Source organism: Nomascus leucogenys, chromosome 11 (assembly GCF_006542625.1).
Source record: "Nomascus leucogenys isolate Asia chromosome 11, Asia_NLE_v1, whole genome shotgun sequence".
Taxonomy (NCBI): domain Eukaryota; kingdom Metazoa; phylum Chordata; class Mammalia; order Primates; family Hylobatidae; genus Nomascus; species Nomascus leucogenys.
Genome location: NC_044391.1, coordinates 55,258,279 through 55,280,740, shown reverse-complemented (window position 1 = coordinate 55,280,740; position 22,462 = coordinate 55,258,279). Strand labels below are relative to the sequence as shown.

Sequence of the window (22,462 nt, the reverse complement as noted above, 5' to 3'; positions counted from 1 at the left end):
TTTTCTTTTTGAGATGGAGTCTTGCTCTGTCGCCCAGGTTGGACTGCAGTGGCATGATCTCGGCTCACTGCAACCTCTGCCTCCCAAGTTCAAGCAATTCTCCTGCCTCAGCCTTCGAAGTAGCTGGGATTACAGGCGTATACCACCATGCCCAGCTAATTTTTGTATTTTTAGTAAAGACAGCGTCTCACCATGTTGGCCAGGCTGGTCTCAAACTCCTGACCTCAAAAGAAAACACCCGCCTCGGCCTCCCAAAGTGCTGGGATTACAGGTGTGAGCCACCACACCTGGCCCAACTTTTTTCTCTTGAAGCCTATTTGCCTGGTGGGTGGGAGAAAAGGTTGTCTCAGGTTCCCATAGGATTCTGATATCAGCAGCAGGGATACTAGGGTGTTAGTTCCACTTAAGGCTTGAATGTCTCAGGGCCTAAAGATACCCTCTTAAACTTTAAGAGTGCCATTCTGGGCCGGGCGCAGTGGCTCACACCTGTAATCCCAGCACTTTGGGAGGCCAAGGCAGGCAGATCACCTGAGGTTGGGAGTTTGAGACCATCCTGACCAACATGGAGAAACTCCGTCTCTTCTAAAAATACCAAATTAGCTGGGTGTGGTGATACATGCCTGTAATCCCAGCTACTCAGGAGGCTGAGGCAGGAGAATCACTTGAATCTGGGAGGCGGAGGTTGCAGTGAGCCAAGATCGTGCCATTGCACTCCAGCCTGGGCAACAAGAGTGAAATTCCATCTCAAAAAAAAAAAAAAAAAGAGTGCCATTCTGGCCTGGGAGCAGCTTCCCCCTTTGCCTCTCTCTATTCTAAACACCATCCCACCCCTCAGCCAACTCCATCAAGGTGGAGATGTACAGCGATGAGGAGTCAAGCAGACTGCTGGGGCCAGATGAGCGGCTCCTGGAAAAGGACGACAGCGTGATTGTGGAAGATTCATTGTCTGAGCCCTTGGGCTACTGTGATGGTAGTGGGCCAGAGCCTCACTCCCCTGGGGGCATCCGGCTGCCCAATGGCAAGCTCAAGTGTGACGTCTGCGGCATGGTCTGTATTGGACCCAACGTGCTCATGGTGCACAAGCGCAGTCACACTGGTAAGTAAGCCAGAGGGGCTCTGGGAGGAGCTCCCAGGGTGGAGTTGAGAGGCAGGGGCAGTGCTGGGACAACAGCAGGTATGGGGCTGGAGGAGGCCATGCAGGGAGTGGGTAGCCTCAGAAAGGGAAGGGTCTCACCCAGCACATTTTCCAGCTGACAAAACGAGGCAGGGTGGGGGTGGGTACAGAATTTGAATTCCCCTCAATACCTGTAGTTTCCTGGCACTTTCCTCAACTGCTGTTACAAAGAAAAGCTGATATTTTTCTCAGTATATGAGGGAGGGGAAAGTGTAGACTCAAGAATGAGCCAATGGTCCAATAGGGGTAAGACTCCTGGGTATTCTTTGGGCCCTCCCATCTAATAATTAAACAACAACAACAACAACAACAAAGACAGAAAACAAAAGCCTTCTCTTCTCAGCTTCCTCAGGCCTTGGGCTCCTAGGGCAGAGTGGGCCCTGTGGGGCTCAGTTTTTGGTAACAGTCTTTTGGCCTCAAGTTCCAGGCCCCTCTCCCTGCCACACACCTCTAATCCACACCTTCCCCATGGTAAGACCCCAGGGATCCCCAAGGGATCTTCATAAATCAGGGTTTGTGTGCATTGCACTTCTGCCCGTCAGCAGTGTGTTCAGAGCACCTTCCCTTGGGCAAGGTAGGGGCCCGATAGGTTCAACCTTCAAAGTTCCTCACATGCAGTCCTCTGGGATTTGTTCTTTCACTTGCAGGTGAAAGGCCCTTCCATTGCAACCAGTGTGGTGCCTCCTTCACCCAGAAGGGGAACCTGCTGCGCCACATCAAGCTGCACTCTGGGGAGAAGCCCTTTAAATGTCCCTTCTGCAACTATGCCTGCCGCCGGCGTGATGCACTCACTGGTCACCTCCGCACACACTCAGGTCAGTGACTGTCCAGTGGGAGGAGGGAATGAGGCTCCAACACACCCAGTATGTAGAGCTCAGTGACTTCTCTTGTATTCGGGAAGTTCCAGTGTCTGTCATTGAGGAGGGAGGAGCATTTAAGAGCAGATAGGGCCCCCTGCCTCTCTCACCCATCCTCTGGGCAGCAAGGCCTCATGGGAAATTTGGGAGACACCTTGATGGGGTATTTTACATCCATATCTACTTGGAGCAAAAGGAATAGGGGCAATGTTCTTGGCTATTAACAGTCACCCTTGGCCGGGCGCAGTGGCTCACGCCTGTAATCCCAGCACTTTGGGAGGCCAAGATGGGCGGATCATGAGGTCAGGGGATCGAGACCATCCTGGCCAACACAGTGAAACCCCATCTCTACTAAAAATACAAAAAAAAAAAAATTAGCCAGGCATGGTGGCGGGCACCTGTAGTCCCAACTACTTGGGAGGCTGAGGCCAGAGAATGGCGTGAACCTGGGAGGCGGAGCTTGCAGTGAGCCGAGATTGTGCCATTGCACTCTAGCCTGGGTGACTGAGCAAGACTCCACCTCAAAAAAAAAAAAAAAAAGTCACCCTTCCCTGACTTTTGTTTGTTTTTTTGTTTTGTTTTTTCAAGACGGTGTCTCACACTGTTGCCCAGGCTGGAGTGTAGTGGTGCAATTTTGGCTCACTGCAGCCTTGATCTCCTGAGCTCAAGCCATCTCCCACCTCAGCTTCCTGAGTAGGTGGAAGGATGCCGCCACACCCAGCTAATTTTTGTATTTTTTCATAGAGACAGGATCTCCCTATGCTGCCCAGGCTTCTCTTGATCTCAAGCAATAGGCCCGCCTCAGCCTCCTGAAGTACTGGGATTACAGGCGTGGCGTCAGCCACTGTGCCTGGCCTTCCCTGACTTTTGTATTTTAGATTGTTGATGCCACAATCCATGCCCTATTACCCCCAACATCTAAGCCCCTGGGAGATCCCTCCTCTCACTTCCATCTGCCCCAGGCCCCACACCTGTCATCATCTTCACCCTCCTTCCTCCCACACCACCAGAGGTCTTGAGCAACCAATCTGTCCTCTCCTTTACTTCCTTCTGGCTCCTGGAAATATCCATGGGCCTCTCAAATTGCAAAAAAGGGAGCCTAGGACTTACAAATAGGAAGAGTATCCTATTTCTGTTCCCTATCCCAGAGGTTGTCACCTTCCCAGAGGCAAGAGAAAGTCCAGAGGGTGCCTAGAGATCAATGTTTGGAACAGTGCTGGGAAACTGGATTAACAAGGTTTTCTAGCCCAGTCAAGACTGTTTGAATCAGTATCTGTCTGAATCAGCTAGACAGATAGCACTTTTTAGGCATTTTACTAAGCTTTAGGCTTTTGGATTGGACTTGGGAAGAGGCCAGGAGCTGAGCTGGCAGAAAGGGGGGAGCTCAAGATTGGGAAAAGGCAGGAAGAAAGGAAGGGAGAAAGAATTAGTAGGGTCTGTCCTTGGAAACTTTCCTGGCTATTTTTCTCTTCTTAAACTCTCCTGAGCCAGGATTTAAAGGGACAGAGCAATCATTTCATCACCCTCTACTTTCTCCATCCACTTACCTTGTTCCAGGTTCTCCCACCTTGTAATTGGACCTCTTTATCTTTTTTTTTTTTTTTTTTTTTTTTTTGAGACGGAGTCTTGCTCTGTCGCCCAGGCTGGAGTGCAGTGGCGTAATCTCGGCTCACTGCAAGCTCCGCCTCCCGGGTTCACGCCATTCTCCTGCCTCAGCCTCTCCGAGTAGCTGGGACTACAGGCGCCCGCCACCACGCCCGGCTAATTTTTTTTTATGTTTTAGTAGAGACGGGTCATAGTCTCCTGACCTCGTGATCCGCCCGCCTCGGCCTCCCAAAGTGCTGGGATTACAAGCGTGAGCCACCGCACCCGGCCGGGACCTCTTTATCTCTATGTATGTGGAGAAACAGGGAGAAAGATCATGTTGATACATACTTTATATCTACAGAGCATTTCACTTGTGTTTCTTCATGTCATCCTCATAACAATTCCAAGGTAGATGTGATTATCACCATTTTGTTGACAAGGAAAATGAAGCGGTTGGGGGGAAAAATGAGTTGCGGGTCACATAGCTATTCTTCGGCCTAGCTGGAACCCCATCAAGGTCCAGTGCCAGAAATACGTACTCCTTTTCCTCAGAAAAGGGGCTGCTCCCCCTGCTGGTTTGGAACAAGGATGGCTTGGCCCCTAGAATTCTTACCAACCTCACAGTGAGGTGAACTGGGTAGATTTTGGATGTTGATCTGTAGATTATTAACAACAGAAGCAGACACAGATATACTGTCAGGTCCCATCTCTGTGAAGTGCTTTCTGTTGCAACCCCTATTATAAGAAAAAAGAGACTGGATGCATGTTCTCACTCATGTGGGAGCTAAAACAGTTGATCTCATAGAGGCATGGAGTAGGCTGGGCGCAGTGGCTCACGTCTATCATCCCAGCACGGGAAGCCAAGGCAGGTAGATCGCTTGAGCCCAGGTGTTTGAGACCAGCCAGAGCAACATAGTGAGACTTCGTCTCTACTACAAAAAAAAAAAAAAAAAAAAAAAAAAGCCAGGTGTGGTGGCACACACCTGTAGTCCCAGCTACTCAGGAGGCTGAGACAGGCAGGATCACTTGAACCTGAGAGGTCAAGACTTCAGTGACCTGTGATCATGTCATTGCACTCCAGTCTGGGTGACAGAGTGAGACCCTATCTTGCGGAAAAAAAAAAGCCAGGCACAGTGGCTCATGCCTGTAATCCCCAGCACTTTGGGAGGCCAAGGCGGGCGGATCACCTGAGGTCAGGAGTTCAAGACCAGCCTGACCAACATGAAGAAACCCCGTTTCTACTAAAAATACAAAATTAGCCAGGCGTGGTGGCGCATGCCTGTAATTCTCGCTACTCGGGAGGCTGAGACAGGAGAATTGCTTGAGCCCAGGAGGCAGAGGTTGCAGTGAGCCAAGATCGCGCCATTGCACTCCAGCCTGGGCAACAAGGGTGAAACTCCGTCTCAAAAAAAAAAGTAGAGAGTAGAACAGTGGTTACCAGAGGCTGACTGAGAAGGGTTGGGAGTAGGTGGATAGGGAGAGGCTGGTTAATGGGTACAAGATTACAGTTAGATAGGAGGAATAAGTTGTAGTGTTCCACAGCATAGTAGAATGACTGTAGTTAACAATAATTTATTGTATATTTCAAAATCGCTAGAAGAGATTATTTTGAATGTTCCCAATACAAAGAAATGATAAATGTTTGCCGGGCGCGGTGGCTCACGCCTGTAATCCTAGCACTTTGGGATCATGTAATCCTAGCAGACGGATCATGAGGTCAGGAGATCGAGACCATCCTGGCTAACACGGTGAAACCCCATCTCTACTAAAAATACAAAAAATTAGCTGGGCGTGGTGGCGGGCGCCTGTAGTCCCAGCTACTGGGAGGCTGAGGCAGGAGAATCTCTTGAACCCAGGAGGTGGAGGTTGCAGTGAGCCGAGATCATGCCACTGCACTCCAGCCTGGGCAACAGAGTAAGACTCTGTCTTCAAAAAAAAGAAGAAAAAAAGATAAATGTTTGAGGTGACAGATATGCCAGTTATCCCAATTTGATCATTACATGTCGCATACATGTATGAAAATATCATATGTATTTCATAAACATGTATAATTATTATGTATCAATTATCAATTAAAATTTGAAAAAAAAGAAAGCGGTTGGAGGATCATTCCTCTCCCAGATGTTAAACCGTTTCCCCAAGGGTCTTTGGGTGGATAGGGACCATGGTGTTCATTTCATCCCTAAAATACAAGAGTTTACAGAGCCTGAGTAAAATGCAGTAGATTGATTTAGTCAAGGCCCAGCTTTGGCATGGCAGGGTTAGGGGTGAATAGTAATTACCAGCTTCCTAGAGATACCTTCTCCTGTCTCCCTGCTCAATAGCAGCAAGATACATCAAATATACAATACATTGTTTCTCTCCACTTTTTTCTCTCCTCTCACAAATGTCTCTTAAGAGTTATCTTTAAATGAAGTACCACTCTGTTTTCCAATTTTTTTTCTTCGGTAGAAACAAGATCTTTATAACCTGTTCTTCATTACAAGCACATAAACAAACAAATCCAAATTTGGTGTTCTCTTTTTTTTACTCTTCTTTATTTTCTTCTCTGTTCTTTTATTCTTTTTCTCTTCTCAGAATTACTCTATCAGTGATGGGCTTTCTAGACCTCTCTTGGTATCTCAGCATAGAGAGACAGAGAGACAAAATAATCAGTAAACGAGGCTAGGGCTGGAGGTCAAAATACAAGTAAAGGTCAATGAAAACTGCCCCCTCCCCACATTGGCAGATCTAAGGGCTCTCATTTCTGTCATGCCAGCCCACCAGTTTCCCCCAAACCAAAGCAGATAGTTCATAAAAAGCAAAAAATCCCCTTGTCTGATAAACAGCACTTACATCCGCCTGCCAAATGGAAAGGTTAAACCACAGTCTGGGCCCCAGACTCTGAGATCCTGCAGTGGGGCCTACCTGTCTGCTAGGGATGATCCCCTACAAAGTCCCTGGGTCCTCACTTCCTTTGAGCAGCAATTTGGCCATCTTGAACAAACCCACCACCAGTCTGAAGCCACATGCCCTAGGATTCCCTTGCCCCCATAACTGCACATTATCCTTCATCATCAAATATGGTTCATCTGTCCACGGTTGCAGTTGAAGTTGGGGAATGAAAGACAAGCAGAAGAACTCAATTTAGCAACATCCTTTCCTCCCCATGCCAGTGTATACTTGCTCTTGGCTGAATCTGCAGAGCCAGGGCACAGCAAGAAATAGCTCTGATGCCATCTTTCCGCTCTCCTCCACAGTCTCCTCTCCTACAGTGGGCAAGCCCTACAAGTGTAACTACTGTGGCCGGAGCTACAAACAGCAGAGTACCCTGGAGGAGCACAAGGAGCGGTGCCATAACTACCTACAGAGTCTCAGCACTGAAGCCCAAGCTTTGGCTGGCCAACCAGGTAGGGCTGTCGATGCACTACTGGGAAGTTAAAAGGGGATGGTGAGAGGGAGTGCTGGACAAGGGTGACTCCAGTATCTCCCGCACTGAGGGATGAAGTCTGTGGAACAGGGGATGGTTACCCCAGTAAATCTGCCAAACACCCCATTCTAGGTACCCCAGTTGGTGGAGAACCTTGTCTGTGGTGGGTGCTTTAGGGAGATCGAGAGGTAGGGGAAGTTTGGGTCTATATCGTTGGCCTAATGGGAGAGAGAGAACACAAGAAGTATAAAACCAAGGGCCAGATGTGTATGATTGTCCCCAAATGATCTGAAATGTTGTTGGAGTGAGCTTTAGGTAGGGTAAACAGAGCCCAGTTTCCCAGGCATCTGGTATGTCCTTCCTTGGCTACTGACCTGCTGGTTTTCTCCAGGCAAAGGCTGTGGGGCCAATGCTACCCCTACTCAACTGCTACTACCTGTCTCCACCTTCTTCCCACTAGGTGACGAAATACGTGACCTGGAGATGGTGCCAGACTCCATGCTGCACTCATCCTCTGAGCGGCCAACTTTCATCGATCGTCTGGCCAATAGCCTCACCAAACGCAAGCGTTCCACACCCCAGAAGTTTGTAGGTAAGAATCCAGTTGGAAAGAGGTATCAGCTTTAAGCCACAGCTCAAATAAATCTGAGCTGTGTGGTCTGGAGATCTGGTTTAGGGAAAGAAAGCAGTCTGGTGGGCTGGGCACAGTGGCTCACGCCTGTAATCCCAGCACTTTGGGAGGCCAAGGCGGGTGGATCAAGAGGTCAGGAGATCAAGACCATCCTGGTTAACATGGTGAAACCCCATCTCTACTAAAAATACAAAAAATTAGCCGGGCGTGGTGGCGGGCACCTGTAGTACCAGCTACTCGGGAGGCAGAGGCAGGAGAATGGTGTGAACCCGGGAGGCGGAGCTTGCAGTGAGCCGAGATCGCGCCACTGCACTCCATCCAGCCTGGGCGACAGAGCGAGACTCCATCTCAAAAAAAAAAAAAAAAAAAAAAGAAAAGAAAGAAAGCAATCTGGTGGCCTCTGATACTGAAAATCTATCCTCAGGACAGGGGGAAAGTAAAGAGGGAGGATGTACTCAAAGAGAGTGGAGAAGGGTTGGCACTGAAGACTCTTGTGGTAGTTGTAAGGGACAGGGTCAAGGCATCGGGCTGTCTCAGTTTTTTGTGTGTTTGTTTGTTTTTGAGACGGAGTCTCGCTCTGTCGCCCAGGCTAGAATGCAGTGGCATGATCTCGGCTCACTACAACCTTTGCCTCCCAGGTTCACGCCATTCGCCTGCCTCAGCCTCCTGAGTAGCTGGGACTACAGACGCCTGCCACCATGCCCTGCTAATTTTTTTTATTTTTAGTAGAGACGGGGTTTCACTGTGTTAGCCAGGATGGTCTCGATCTCCTGACCTCGTGATCCGCCCGCCTGGGCCTCCCAAAGTGCTAGGATTACAGGCGTGAGCCACCACACCCAGCCCGGGCTATCTCAGTTTTTAAGAATAACAAGAACCTCAGTCTGTGTGGGCCCTTAGAGAGTCAGAGAGAGGAAATAAGTATGTGGTTCCCCCTATCCCCAGCACTAGTCATTAGCTCTCTAAGGACCTGGAGCTTTATGGAGAGTAATAAAATGAAGTATTAAAAATCAATAGGCTGGGATTGAGTCCTTCTCTAAGATTATAGCCTAGAGTCAGGGAGCAGTCCCACAAAGGACCTGACCCTGCGAAAGTAAATGCTGCGTAGTAAATAATGTTACACCCAGCCCCACAGGTAAGAAAACAAAGAAGTAATCCTGAGGAGAGTGTAGGAATTCTCCAAACCCAGCCCTGCTGAGTTCCTCTTCTCCACAGGCGAAAAGCAGATGCGCTTCAGCCTCTCAGACCTCCCCTATGACATGAACTCGGGTGGCTATGAAAAGGATGTGGAGTTGGTGGCACACCACAGCCTAGAGCCTGGCTTTGGAAGTTCCCTGGCCTTTGTGGGTGCAGAGCATCTGCGTCCCCTCCGCCTTCCACCCACCAATTGCATCTCAGAACTCACGCCTGTCATCAGCTCTGTCTACACCCAGATGCAGCCCCTCCCTGGTCGACTGGAGCTTCCAGGATCCCGAGAAGCAGGTGAGGGACCTGAGGACCTGGCTGATGGAGGTCCCCTCCTCTACCGGGCCCGAGGCCCCCTGACTGACCCTGGGGCATCCCCCAGCAATGGCTGCCAGGACTCCACAGACACAGAAAGCAACCACGAAGATCGGGTTGCAGGGGTGGTATCCCTCCCTCAGGGTCCCCCACCCCAGCCACCTCCCACCATTGTGGTGGGCCGGCACAGTCCTGCCTACGCCAAAGAGGACCCCAAGCCACAGGAGGGGTTACTGCGGGGCACCCCAGGCCCCTCCAAGGAAGTGCTTCGGGTGGTGGGCGAGAGTGGTGAGCCTGTGAAGGCCTTCAAGTGTGAGCACTGCCGTATCCTCTTCCTGGACCACGTCATGTTCACTATCCACATGGGCTGCCATGGCTTCAGAGACCCTTTTGAGTGCAACATCTGTGGTTATCACAGCCAGGACCGGTACGAATTCTCTTCCCACATTGTCCGGGGGGAGCATAAGGTGAGCTAGCAACCTCTCCCTCTCCCCTCAGTCCACCACTCCACTGCCCTGCCTACAGGCATTGATCCCTGTCCCCACCGTTTCCCAAGGAGTTTTGCTTTGTAGCCCTCACTACTGGCCACCTGACCTCACACCTGACCCTGACCCCTCCTCACCTATTCTCCTCCTCTATCCTGACCGATTTAAGCATTGTGATGAAACAGATCTTTTGCTTATGTTTTTCCTTTTTATCTTCTCTCATCCCAGCATACTGAGTTATTTATTAGTTGATTTATTTTTGCCTTTTTAAATTTTAACTTATATCAGTCACTTGCCACTCCCCCACCCTCCTGTCCACAGCTCCTTTCCACTTTAGGCCAATTTTTCTCTCTTAGATCTTCCAGCAGCCCCAGGGGTAGGAAGCTCCTCTTAGTACTAAGAGACTTCAAGCTTCTTGCTTTAAGTCCTCACCCTTTACATTATCTTAATTCTTCAGTTTTGATGCTGATACCTCCCCCCGGCCCTACCTTAGCTCTGTGGCATTATATCTCCTCTCTGGGACTCTTCAACCTGGTACTCCATACCTCTTGTGCCCTCTCACTTTAGGCAGCTTGCACTATTCTTGAATGAATGAAGAATTATTTCCTCATTTGGAATTAGGAGGGACTGAAGAAATTCTCCCCAGGCACTGTGGGACTGAGAGTCCTATTCCCCTAGTAATAGGTCATATTCCCCTAGTAATATGAGTTCTCAAAGCCTACATTCAGGATCTCCCTCTAGGATGTGATAGATCTGGTCCCTGTCCTTGAACTACCCCTCCACACGCTCTAGTCCCTTCAACCTACTGGTCTATTAAGTGGTGGCTTTTCTCTCCTTGGAGTGCCCCAATTTTATATTCTCAGGGGCCAAGGCTAGGTCTGCAACCCTCTGTCTCTGACACATTGGGAGCCACAGGTGCCTAATTGGGAACCAGGGCATGGGAAAGGAGTGGGTCAAAATTCTTCTCTTTCTCCTCCACCTCTCAAACTTCTTCACTATAGTGACCTTCCTAGGCTCTCATCCTATGAGAAACTAGTGGGTTGCTGCCTGATGACAAGGGGTTGTTTCAGCCCCTCAGTCATGCTGCCTTCTGCTGCTCCCTCCCAGCAGGATTCACCCTCTCATTCCCGGGCTCCTGGGCCCTGTTCTTAGGATCAGTGGCAGGGAGAAACGGGTATCTCTTTTCTGTCTTCTAATTTTCAGTATAACCAAAAATTATCCCAGCATGAGCATGGGCACGTGCCCTTCACCCCATTCCACCCTTGTTCCAGTAAGACTGGATGGGTGCAACTGAACTGGGGTCATCCTTTACTACCCCCTTCTACACTCAGCTCCCAGACACAGGGTAGGAGGGGGTACTGCTGGCTACTGCAGAGACCCCTGGCTATTTGAGTAACCTAGGATTAGTGAGAAGGGGCAGAAGGAGATACAACTCCACTGCAAGTGGAGGTTTCTTTCTACAAGAGTTTTCTGCCCGAGGCCACAGCCATCCCACTCTCTGCTTCCTTGAGATTCAAACCAAAGGCTGTTTTTCTATGTTTAAAGAAAAAAAAAAGTAAAAACCAAACATAACACCTCACAAGTTGTAACTCTTGGTCCTTCTCTCTCTCCTTTTCTCTTCCCTTCCTTCTCCTTCCATCTTTCTTTCCACATGTCCTTTCCTTATTGGCTCTTTTACCTCCTACTTTTCTTACTCCCTATCAGGGATATTTTGGGGGGGATGGTAAAGAGTGGGCTAAGGAACAGACCCTGGGATTAGGGCCCTAAGGGCCCTGAGAGGAGTCTACCTTGCCTTCTTATGGGAAGGGAGACCCTAAAAAACTTTCTCCTCTTTGTCCTCCTTTTTCTCCCCCACTCTGAGGTTTCCCCAAGAGAACCAGATTGGCAGGGAGAAGCATTGTGGGGTGATTGTTCCTCCTTGACAATGTAGCAATAAATAGATGCTGCCAAGGGCAGACAATGGGGAGGTTAGCTCAGAGCAGAGTGGTCTCTAGAGAAAGGAAGAATCCTCAACGGCACCCTGGGGTGCTAGCTCCTTTTTAGAATGTCAGCAGAGCTGAGATTAATATCTGGGCTTTTCCTGAACTATTCTGGTTATTGAGCCCTTCCTGTTAGATCTACCCCCTCCCACCTCTTCTGTGTCTGCTGTGTGTTTGGTGACACTTCATAAGGACTAGTCCCTTCTCGGGTATCAGAGCCTTAGGGTGCCCCCATCCCCTTCCCCAGTCAACTGTGGCACCTGTAACCTCCCGGAACATGAAGGACTATGCTCTGAGGCTATACTCTGTGCCCATGAGAGCAGAGACTGGAAGGGCAAGACCAGGTGCTAAGGAGGGGAGAGGGGGCATCCTGTCTCTCTCCAGACCATCACTGCACTTTAACCAGGGTCTTAGGTACAAAATCCTACTTTTCAGAGCCTTCCAGCTCTGGAACCTCAAACATCCTCATGCTCTCTCCCAGCTCCTTTTGCATAAAAAAAAGTAAAGAAAAAGAAAAAAAAATACACACACACTGAAACCCACATGGAGAAAAGAGGTGTTTCGTTTTATATTGCTATTCAAAATCAATACCACAAACAAAATATTTCTAAGTAGACACTTTTCCAGACCTTTGTTTTTTTGTGTCAGTGTCCAAGCTGCAGATAGGATTTTGTAATACTTCTGGCAGCTTCTTTCCTTGTGTACATAATATATATATATATATATATTTTTAATCAGAAGTTATGAAGAACAAAAAGAAAAAATAAACACAGAAGCAAGTGCAATACCACCTCTCTTCTCCCTCTCTCCTAGGGTTTCCTTTGTAGCCTATGTTTGGTGTCTCTTTTGACCTTTACCCCTTCACCTCCTCTCTTCTTCTGATTCCCCTCCCCCCCCTTTTTAAAGAGTTTTTCTCCTTTCTCAAGGGGAGTTAAACTAGCTTTTGAGACTTATTGCAAAGAATTTTGTATATGTAATATATTGTAAGTAAATATTTGTGTAACGGAGATATACTACTGTAAGTTTTGTACTGTACTGGCTGAAAGTCTGTTATAAATAAACATGAGTAATTTAACACCTCTGGTTGTTTTTGCAGACTTCCTTTGCCTTCCTTTTTTACTAAGAGGGAGGGGTCCTCCTTGCAGTATGTTATACCAACTACTGAACAGTTTAGGAGGTGAATAAAAATGAATTTTCAGCCTAGACTGGGAAATGGAGGAGATTTTCCTACCAGGAAGGAGTGCCTTCAGGATAGGAGAGAAAGTCTGACTTGCCTGTCTACCCAAAGTAGAAATTAATCAAAGGTTTGTTGAGTACCTACTGTGCACAAAACACATTCTATGCCCAGGGTGAAATAATGTGAATGATGATAATCATAGGGTCTACCACTGCTTGAGCATCTCATAAATGCTAAGTACTCACTGAGTTGTAGAAACACCTACAAAAGGATGATCACAATTATTGGTGAAAAAAATAAAAGCCCAAGAGAGAATAAATATCTTGTCCAAGGCTCATCAGCCAGTAAGTGACAGAACCAGAATTTGAACCCAGGGGTGTGTGATCCAAAGCATGTGCTCATCCCTTTATGCCAGGGAATGCAGCCAGTGAAACCCCTAAGTTAGAAAAATCCAAAGTAGGAACATCAATTTGTTTCTGTCTTGAATAGTAACTATTTTCTGTTCTCCTCACTCTGAACTTTTTTCTGTTCTCTTCCATCTACCTCATTGCTATTCCATATGGTAATGTCTGCCTTCTGTTTTCCACGAGATTACAGTGAAGTGAAAATTAGAGACACTCCTATCTAGAGTCTATTATTTTCCATGTCCCATTGAAACTGGCAAATTCAAAGTCAAAACAGACAGGAAAGCTGGGAGTGGTGGAGGACACCTGTCATCCCAGCTACTTGGGAGGATCACTTGAGCCTAGGAGTTTGAGAACAGCCTCAGCAACACAGGGCAACACCATCTCTACAAGAAATTTTAAAATTAGCTAGGCATGGTGGTGCATGCCTGTAGTCCCAACTACTTGGAAAGCGGAGACAGCAGGATCACTTGAGCCCAGGAGGTCAAGGCTGCACTGAACTGTGATCATGCCACTGCAGCCTCCAGACCCATCTTAGAAAAAAAAGGGCTGGGCACAGTGGCTCACGCCTGTAATCCTAGCACTCTGGGAGGCTGAGGCAGGCGGATCACAAGGTCAGGAGATCAAGACCATCTGGCCAACATGGTGAAACTCTGTCTCTACTAAAATACAAAAAATTAGCTGGGCATGGTGGTGCGTGCCTATAGTGCCAGCTACTTGGGAGGCTGAGGCAGGAGAATCACTTGAACCCAGGAGGCGGAGGTTGCAGTGAGCCGAGTTCGCACCACTGCACTCCAGCCTGGGCAACAGAGCAAGACTCCATCTCAAAAAAAAAGGCTGGGCGCAGTGGCTCATGCCTGTAATCCTAGCACTTTGGGAGGCCAAGTCGGGTGGATATCCTGAGCTCAGGGGTTCGAGACCAGATTGGGCAACATGGCGAAACCCTGTCTCTACTAAAAATACAAAAATCAGCTGGGGCCGGGTGCAGTGGCTCACGCCTATAATCCCAGCACTTTGGGAGGCTGAGGCGGATGGATCATGAGGCCAAGAGATTGAGACCATCCTGGCCAACATGGTGAAACCCTGTCTCTACTAAAAATACAAAAATTAGCTGGGCATGGTGGTGCCCACCTGTAGTCCCACCTACTCGGGAGGCTGAGGCAGGAGAATCGCTTGAACCCGGGAGGCAGAGGTTGCTGTGAGCTGAGATGGCGCCACTGCACTCCAGCCTGGGTGACAGAGCAAGAGTCTGTCTCAAAAATAAAAATAAAAAAAGAAAAAGAAAAAAGAAAATAAGAAAACAGATTTTAGCCCCAAGAAGTGGGTTAAAGGTTAAAAGAAACCATGATGGGTTGCTGGAGAGAAAGTGAACCTGGTGTGTTCAAACTCTAGAGTGAGTCATGAATGAACAATGGTTTCCATCTGTACCATCCTGGGTCTGAATGCTAGAAGGCTCCCTTGCCACCCTAGTGTCTTCAACTTTGGAGACAACTGGGTGGTTGGCTGTCTGTGGACAGCCATTCCTGCTCAAGGCTGAAGCTTGCTTGCTTTTTTTTTTTTTTGAGACAGAGTTTTGCTCTATTGCCCAGACTGTAGCACAGTAGCCCAATCTCGGCTCACTGCAACTTCTGTCTCCCAGGTGCAAGCAATTCTCCTGTCTCAGTCTCCCGAGTAGCTGGGATTACAGCTGTGCGCCACCAGGCCTAATTTTTGTATTTTTAGTAGAGATGGGGTGTTACCATGTTGACCAGGCTGGTCTCGAACTCCTGACCTCAGGTGATCCGCCTGCCTTGGCCTCCCAAAGTGTTGGGATTACAGGTGTGAGCCACTGCACCCAGCCTAAGGCTTAAGTCTTTCTGATGGCTCTTCAGAGGTAAATGGAGCTTATACATAATCTTTCAATTAGGGGTCAGATTCACTAATGAGTGGTGAAATAATTTTCGTGGTTTTTGATCAGCATTTATTAAAATAAAATAGAGAACAGAAAGATTAAAAATAAAATAAAGAATAGAACATACCAGCACACCTATGACAAGGGTAAGTATCGTTTCATGAAGCTTGTGTTTCAGTTTTGCATGTGCATGTAATCGTGTGTGTGTGTGTACTGGGTACCAATGTAAAATGTATTCGTCCTATGGATCTGGGTGAAAAACGTTTAAGTCATTAGTCCAGGCTATTCCTCCATCCATTTGTTAGGTGACATACAGCATAGTACAGTGGAGCCAGAATACCTACTGCACCTCAGTTCTTCAATCTTTTTTTTTTAATTGATTTATTTTTGAGACAGTTTCAATCTTGTTACCCAGGCTAGAGTGCAGTGGCGCGATCTTGGCTCACTGGAACCTCCGCCTCCCAGGTTCAAGATTCTCCTGTCTCAGCCTCCTGAGTACCTGGGATTACAGGTGCCCGCCACCAGGCCGAGCTAAATTCTTCAATCTTTAAAGTGAGGATAATAATAGTAGCTACCTATAGGCTTGCTCAAAGTTAAATGAGTTAATATTTATAAAGGCGCTTACCACAGTGCCAGGCACTGTGCCAGAGATAAAAAGATGAATGAGAAATAGCCCCAGCCTCAATGCACTTCATTGTGGGATTTTCTCCATATTGGAAGGAGGTATTCACAAAATGCTTGTTTCCTCTCAGGCCTTCTTCTTCGTAATCCTACACCTACCTAGTAGCAGGACTGTCAGAGAAACGAGCCCAGGGCGTCCCCCGGTGGCGCAGCGCCGCCTTCGGTCTAAGGACTTGTGGCCGGGCGGGGGTGGGGGAGAAGGAGGGGCCTCTTGCCTTCGCACTACAATTCCCACCAAGCAACTCTCCCTCTCTGGCCTCTAATAACGAGTGCGCCTTGTGGTCCAGCGTCCGGCAACTTCCACGCCTAGCGTCGCCTAAACCGGAAAACTGCATCGTCCAGAATTGCGTCCGAGTCGGCGCGGCGCAAGGCTTGCTGGGAGACACCTAACCTCGATTTTCTTCCGCCAGCCTGCTAAATAGTCCCATGTGCACTTTATTCCATGGATAAATAAACACTAGGAACGCATTTCCACCCTAGATTTCAGCAGAAATGCTGAATATAAAGGAATATTTGAGTAAAGTGAGTTGCCGTTCTTGAAGCCCGTCTCCTGAGGATTCTCCCGGTGTGCGCGTAGGGATCTCATGCTACATAAGAGGGCCCTGCCACACACCGCTTCCTCTCTCCGGTCCGTGCCTCCAAAATGGTGAGTCTTGCTGCGTGGGGAGGTTGGGGGTTCGGGTGCAGACTCTGGGACTGTGGGGGTTTGAGAGCCTGGAGCACGGCTGAGGAGTGGACCGAGTGTACATTTCATTTGCTCTGGGGGTTGGCGGGATTTGCGGAGAAACAGGAGATCCGAGCGGCGCCTTCCTGGAAGCTGCCGGTGCGGCTTGTGGCCGGAAAGGGGCTGAGGCTGGGTAAGTTGCGCCGTCTTCCTAACAGGTTTCCCATCCTGTTGCAGACAAAGAAAAGAAGGAACAATGGTCGTGCCAAAAAGGGCCGCGGCCACGTGCAGCCTATTCGCTGCACTAACTGTGCCCGATGCGTGCCCAAGGACAAGGCCATTAAGAAATTCGTCATTCGAAACATAGTGGAGGCCGCAGCAGTCAGGGACATTTCTGAAGCGAGCGTCTTCGATGGTAAGTGGGTCACCGGCGCGAACTGCGTGAGGATGCCAGTACCTTAAAGCCTTCGCCCAACCTCGCCCTTCTGCAGGCTCTGTTCTTTGGAGCCTCTCAGGCAGTTTCCACGTATTTAAGGTTGTTGCTGGTAGAAGAGAATTCTCTTGTTGGCCGTTTTGATTCTTTTCTGGGCAGAGGGTGACTTTTTGTGATAGAGTGCACAGCCTTTACTCTGAGGTAAAGGTTTGCCTGTTTCGGTTATGAGATTCCAAAAACTAGAAACTTGGTAAATTTGACAATTCTTGTACTATTGATTATTTGAGTACTTGTGAAAATATACAGGTGAGGAAGAGTGTCTTCAACGTTTCGAGGATGGAGGCCCTCTAGTTCGGTGTGCAAGGATGATGTTTGGAGCAATAAGAACGTCGCTTTGTTTTTTTCCTTACTTTTATAGAAAGAGCAAGGTTCAGGGTAGGCATTAGGGCGGGTGTAGCTGTAGAAGGAACTGGATTATTGGTTTATTGCATCTAGCGTGTCAGTCTGGTCCTTGTGTCAAGATGAACTCAACGTGGGATATTAATTCACTTGTAAAACTGAGGATTATACATATGTGCTCAGGTGTTGGGCTGAACAGGTGCTTTGGGGGTGCTTTTATGTGCCTGCCAGGCATTTAAATAGGTTTAGTTTTAGTTGACGTAAACATGTAAGATGCTATTCGTTAATGTAACAAAAAAGCAAGATAGGTATATAATACCAGTATAACTCTATTTTTTATTCCTTAGCCTATGTGCTTCCCAAGCTGTATGTGAAGTTACATTACTGTGTGAGTTGTGCAATTCACAGCAAAGTAGTCAGGAATCGATCTCGTGAAGCCCGCAAGGACCGAACACCCCCACCCCGATTTAGACCTGCGGTGAGTATTTTAAAAGGAGAATGGAAGCCAGGGGAGTGATGGTTAAAAACATTTCATCCTGGCCGGGCGCGGTGGCTCAAGCCTGTAATCCCAGCACTTTGGGAGGCCGAGGTGAGCGGATCACGAGGTCAGGAGATCGAGACCATCCTGGCTAACACGGTGAAACCCCGTCTCTACTAAAAAAATACAAAAAATTAGCCAGGCGCGGTGGCGGGCTACTCGGGAGGCTGAGGCAGGAGAATGGCGTGAACCCGGGAGGCGGAGCTTGCAGTGAGCCGAGATCGCGCCACTGCACTCCAGCCTGGGGGACAGAGCAAGACTCCGTCTCAAAAAAAAAAAAAAAAAATTTCATCTTGGCGGGTCACGGTGTCCTATACCTGTAACCTCAACACTTTGGGAGACTGGGACAAGAAGATTGCTAGAAACCAGCAGTTTATGACCCCATCTCTTCAAAAAATACTGAGAAGGAAGCCAAGCATGGTAGCGTGAACCTATAGTCTGGCTGCTCAAGAGGCTGAGGCAGGAGGATCACTTGAGCCCAGGAGTTTCAGGTTGCAGTGAGCTGTGATTATACCACTTGCGCTCCAGCCAGGGCAAAAGTGAGACCTTGTCTCTTAAAAAAAAAAAAAAAAGTTGCATCTTCCTGTGGTGCAGGGGGTATCAAATTAAGGTCTGTGCCTCAGGTTAAGCTGTAAGGCAGGTGAGACCCACACCTGAACATGCTTAGAGACACTGCAAAGCACTGTTAGAATCAGAATTGGTTTTTAGGATGCAGAGTAGTGTTCTCCCTCCACCTCTACCAGCTTCCCATGCGTAGCCTGAATACATCAGTTAGTGAGAGGATGGTGGTCAAGTTCTTTTTGGGGGAAGGGAGTCTTGGATCCATGGGTTTTAATTTACTCTTTTGTTTCTTTGTCTTTTAGGGTGCTGCCCCACGTCCCCCACCAAAGCCCATGTAAGGAGCTGAGTTCTTAAAGACTGAAGACAGACTATTCTCTGGAGAAAAATAAAATGGAAGTTGTACTTAATATTGCTTGTTAAGTGTATCTGTGCCAGATAGGGTGGGGATTTTGTGTGTAAGACCAAGTGTGAAGTGACACGTATTATTTTCATGGGGAAGAAAGCTTATTCATGTAATTTAATTTTTTTCTTTTTTTTTTTTTATTTGAGACGGAGTCTTCATCGCCCAGGCTGAAGTGCAGTGGCGTGATCTCAGCTCACTGCAACCTCCATCTCCCGGGTTCAAGTGATTCTCCTGCCTCAGCTTCTTAAGTAGCTGGGATTACAGGTGTCTGCCACCACACCCGGCTAATTTTTGTATTTTTGGTAGAGACGGCGTTTCACTATGTTGTCCGTGCTGGTCTTGAACTTCTGACATCAGTTAATCCACCGGCCTTGGCCTCCCAAAGTGCTGGGATTACAGGCTTGAGCCACCTCGCCTAGCTATTTATGTAAATTAAACCTTAATTGTGGTCGTGTCCTTGGCCCCACAATTTGCATAGCTGTGTGAAATAAAGGGAGATTAGGCATCTGTGAATTTTGGATTTAACCACATCAAGTTTAAGTTGGCATCCTAAAAATGGGTAAACATTAGGAGAATGAGGAAAAGCTACTGAGTGAGGAGCACGTTGGGAAGTGACCTAAACTGAGGTGTTTATACTCCTGGAGGGGGAATTTGAATAATGGATGTATGACTTGGTTAGCTTCGGAGCATAAAAGGATTAACGTTCAGATGCTCATCTTCCTACCTTGGAAAACACTAAAGGCATTTCTAGAAACATGAGACATCCCGGAAAGTATGGAGAAAGGCTCTACCTTATTTTTGTCTGTGTGACAATAGTTTTATTTGTCCTAGAATTCAGGAAAAAAATTATTTGGGAGTAAATTGTTACTGACTTAGCCAGTGAAAGGTAACTCCTGTATAACTTGGAGATTTTAGACACTTGGGAGTCACCTGCACCCCTGCCCCGTTTCAAGCAGTTCTGCCTCAACCTCCCAAATAGCTGGGATTACAAGCATGCACCAGCTAGTTTTATTTTTTTGGTAGAGATGGCGTTTCACCATGTTGGCCAGGCTGGTCTCAAACTCCTGACCTCAGGTGATCCACCCTCCTTGGCCTCCCAAAGTGCTGGGATTATAGGTGTGAGCCACCGCACCCAGCCTAAGGAAGGGGTAGAGTATTTCAGAATGTGGAGGTTGCCCTGTTAATTGGAATGCACTCCCCAACAGAAATCCGAGACAGGAACTGCTGACCTGACTTGACTGTCAATACACCAGTGTTTGTACTGGAATAGCCGTGGCAAATCCTGAGTCTGTAAGAGCACTGAGTGTAGGCGGTAGTCTACATCCTTTAGGGAGGCTCAAGACATCCCCTTGTAACCTGATCACACCAAGGGTAAACAGGAAGTGATAGAAGAAAATTAGAGGTCCAAGGCAAAAATGGGTACTGAATCTGAGTGATCCCAAAGTCCAGCCTGCTCAACAGAACCAGATTCAAATAGTAAATCGTGGTTGTGGGTGTACTTACAGAGCTGATCCAAGATTCTTCTTGAAGTGTCTAAACTCACAACATACTCTGCATTGTTAAGTGCAGAGTATGTTGTTTGATTGTCTCCATGGATTCTACTTTCAACAACCTAGCTGGTAAGAATTGACTTAGTTTTTTGTCTTGATAATCCCAAACTTGTTTTTGAGATGGAGTCTCTCTCTTACCCAGGCTGGAGTGCAGTAGCCCGATCTCGGCTCACTGCAACCACCTCCCAGGTTCGAGTGATTCTCCTGCCTCAGCCTACAGTAGCTGGGATTACAGATGCCTGCCACCATGCCCGGCTAATTTTTGTATTTTTAGTAGAGATGGGGTTTCACCATGTTGGCCAGGCTGGTTTAGAACTCCCGATCTCAAGGGATCAGCCCACCTCAGCCTCCCAAAGTGCTGGGATTATAGGCGTGAGCCACCGTGCCTGGCCAGGAATCTGCATTTTAATAGTGTCCCAAGTGATTCTGATGCAACTGGTCTGTGGACTATACTGCAGAGCAGATGGTGAAGGGAATGTTGAGTTTGGAGGATTTTACTGATGATAAATCCTGGGTTCCAGAAAGCTATGAAAGGGTTTCAGGAGATGGAGAAGAGTGCAAATGGGGTCAGAAAAGACTGCATGAGAACCAGAATCTGAGAGACGTGGAATGAGCTGGAGGCCTGGGCTTCTGGTGGTGACTGTGCACGAACAGGTGCAACTGAGCCATGGTGAACATCATGCTCACAAGCCAAGTGTGCAGTGTGACCTGGAGTCCCAACTCACTATCTACAGGTCCAGGGACCCTGACTTCACAGCTGCCTCCCAAGGCTATTTTCCTAACCTTTTCTCTCTACTCTCTTAGATCAGTGTTGCACTCATCATTTCTGAAATATGAGAATGTGTGGGAAGGCAGCAAGGTGAGATAGGCCCAGAAACATTGGGAGGAGTGCGGGGAGCACTCGGAGAGGAGGAGATCGACTGAGGTGGGGAGGAGGAATACAGTCTCCCTCCCACATCCCTGGACCCCAGAAAGAAGTCCTGAAGACACATCCTTTTTTCTAGTATAATGCACTATTTACCCTGATCCAGGCAGTCTGAATGAAAGGTGACTTCCGGATCAGGCGCCCTGGCTCACAGCTGTAATCCCAACACTTTGGGAGCCTGAGGCGGGTGGATCACCTAAGTAAGGTCAGGAGTTTGAGACCAGCCTAACCAACACGGGGAAACCCCACCTCTACTAAAAAATACAAAATGAGCCGGGCGTGATGGCACGCGCCTATAATCCCAGCTACTTGGGAAGCTGAGGCAGGAGAATAATTTGAACCTGGGAGCGAAGGTTGCAGTGAGCCAAGATCGTGCCACTGCACTCCAGCCTGGCGAAAGTGCGAAATTTTTTCTGAAAAAAAGAAAGAAAGAAAAAGAAAATTAGGTAACTTCCTCAGGCTACAGTTAAAGATGATGTCATGAGTAGTAAACCAGGCCTCATTGATGTTAGTACCTCGGGATGACCATAGAGGGCAGTGTCGTGCAGGAGTTAAGAGCCCAGCTTTGGAGTCTAACAGACGACGTAAGTTTGAATCCTTCCTTCACTCTGGTAGCTTTGGGTAAGTTACTCTATCTAAACCTCCAAAAATTCATTTAAAAACACTTCACAAGAACATTTTGAGAACTAAATGAAATAATCTTTGCAAAGGACTTTGCAAAGAACCTGCCAGATAGGCCAGGCATGGTGGCTCACGCCTGTAATCCCAGCACTTTGGGAGTCCGAGGTGGGCGGATCACGAGGTCAGGAGATCGAGACCATCCTGGCTAACACGGCGAAACCCCATCTCTACTAAAAAAAAAAAAAAAAAAAAAAAAATTAGCCGGGTGCGGTGGAGGGTGCCTGTAGTCCCAGCTACTTGGGAGGCTGAGGCAGGATAATGGTGTGAACCCGGGAGGCAGAGCTTGCAGTAAGCAGAGATCACACCACTGCACTCCAGCCTGGGCGACAGAGCGAGACTCCGTCTCAAAAAAAAAAAAAAAAAAGAACCTGCCAGATAATGCAACTTTACAAATGGCAGTGGTTACTATTTTTGGCCCAGTCTTACTCTTTGTAAGTCTTTTAAAAATCAATTTTTTTGGCAGATTTATTGAGGGTAATTGAAGTATAATACATTGTAGGTATTTAAAGTGTACAATTTGAAAAGTTTTTTGTTTG

General features: G+C 47.9%; 2 protein-coding genes across 7 annotated transcripts in view; both read left to right on the top strand.

Moving 5' to 3' along the window:
* The window catches only part of IKZF4 (IKAROS family zinc finger 4), a 31,491-nt gene extending 18,792 nt beyond the window's left edge, over positions 1-12,699 (top strand). For all 6 annotated transcript variants that reach the window (XM_030822464.1, XM_030822462.1, XM_030822465.1 and 3 more), the window contains 5 exons: positions 836-1,096; positions 1,822-1,989; positions 6,858-7,007; positions 7,488-7,619; positions 8,871-12,699. In XM_030822464.1, coding sequence (XP_030678324.1) covers positions 836-1,096; positions 1,822-1,989; positions 6,858-7,007; positions 7,488-7,619; positions 8,871-9,631 — 1,472 coding nt within the window. In that variant the 3' untranslated portion in view covers positions 9,632-12,699. The remainder of the gene's footprint in view (positions 1-835; positions 1,097-1,821; positions 1,990-6,857; positions 7,008-7,487; positions 7,620-8,870) is intronic.
* Positions 12,700-16,103: 3,404 nt separating this feature from the next.
* Positions 16,104-18,774, top strand: RPS26 (ribosomal protein S26). Its single transcript, XM_003252830.3, has 4 exons — positions 16,104-16,418; positions 16,674-16,851; positions 17,616-17,746; positions 18,670-18,774. The coding sequence occupies exons 1-4, from the start codon at positions 16,416-16,418 to the stop codon at positions 18,703-18,705; spliced, it is 348 nt and encodes a 115-aa protein (XP_003252878.1). The 5' UTR covers positions 16,104-16,415; the 3' UTR covers positions 18,706-18,774.
* Positions 18,775-22,462: the final 3,688 nt, after the last annotated feature.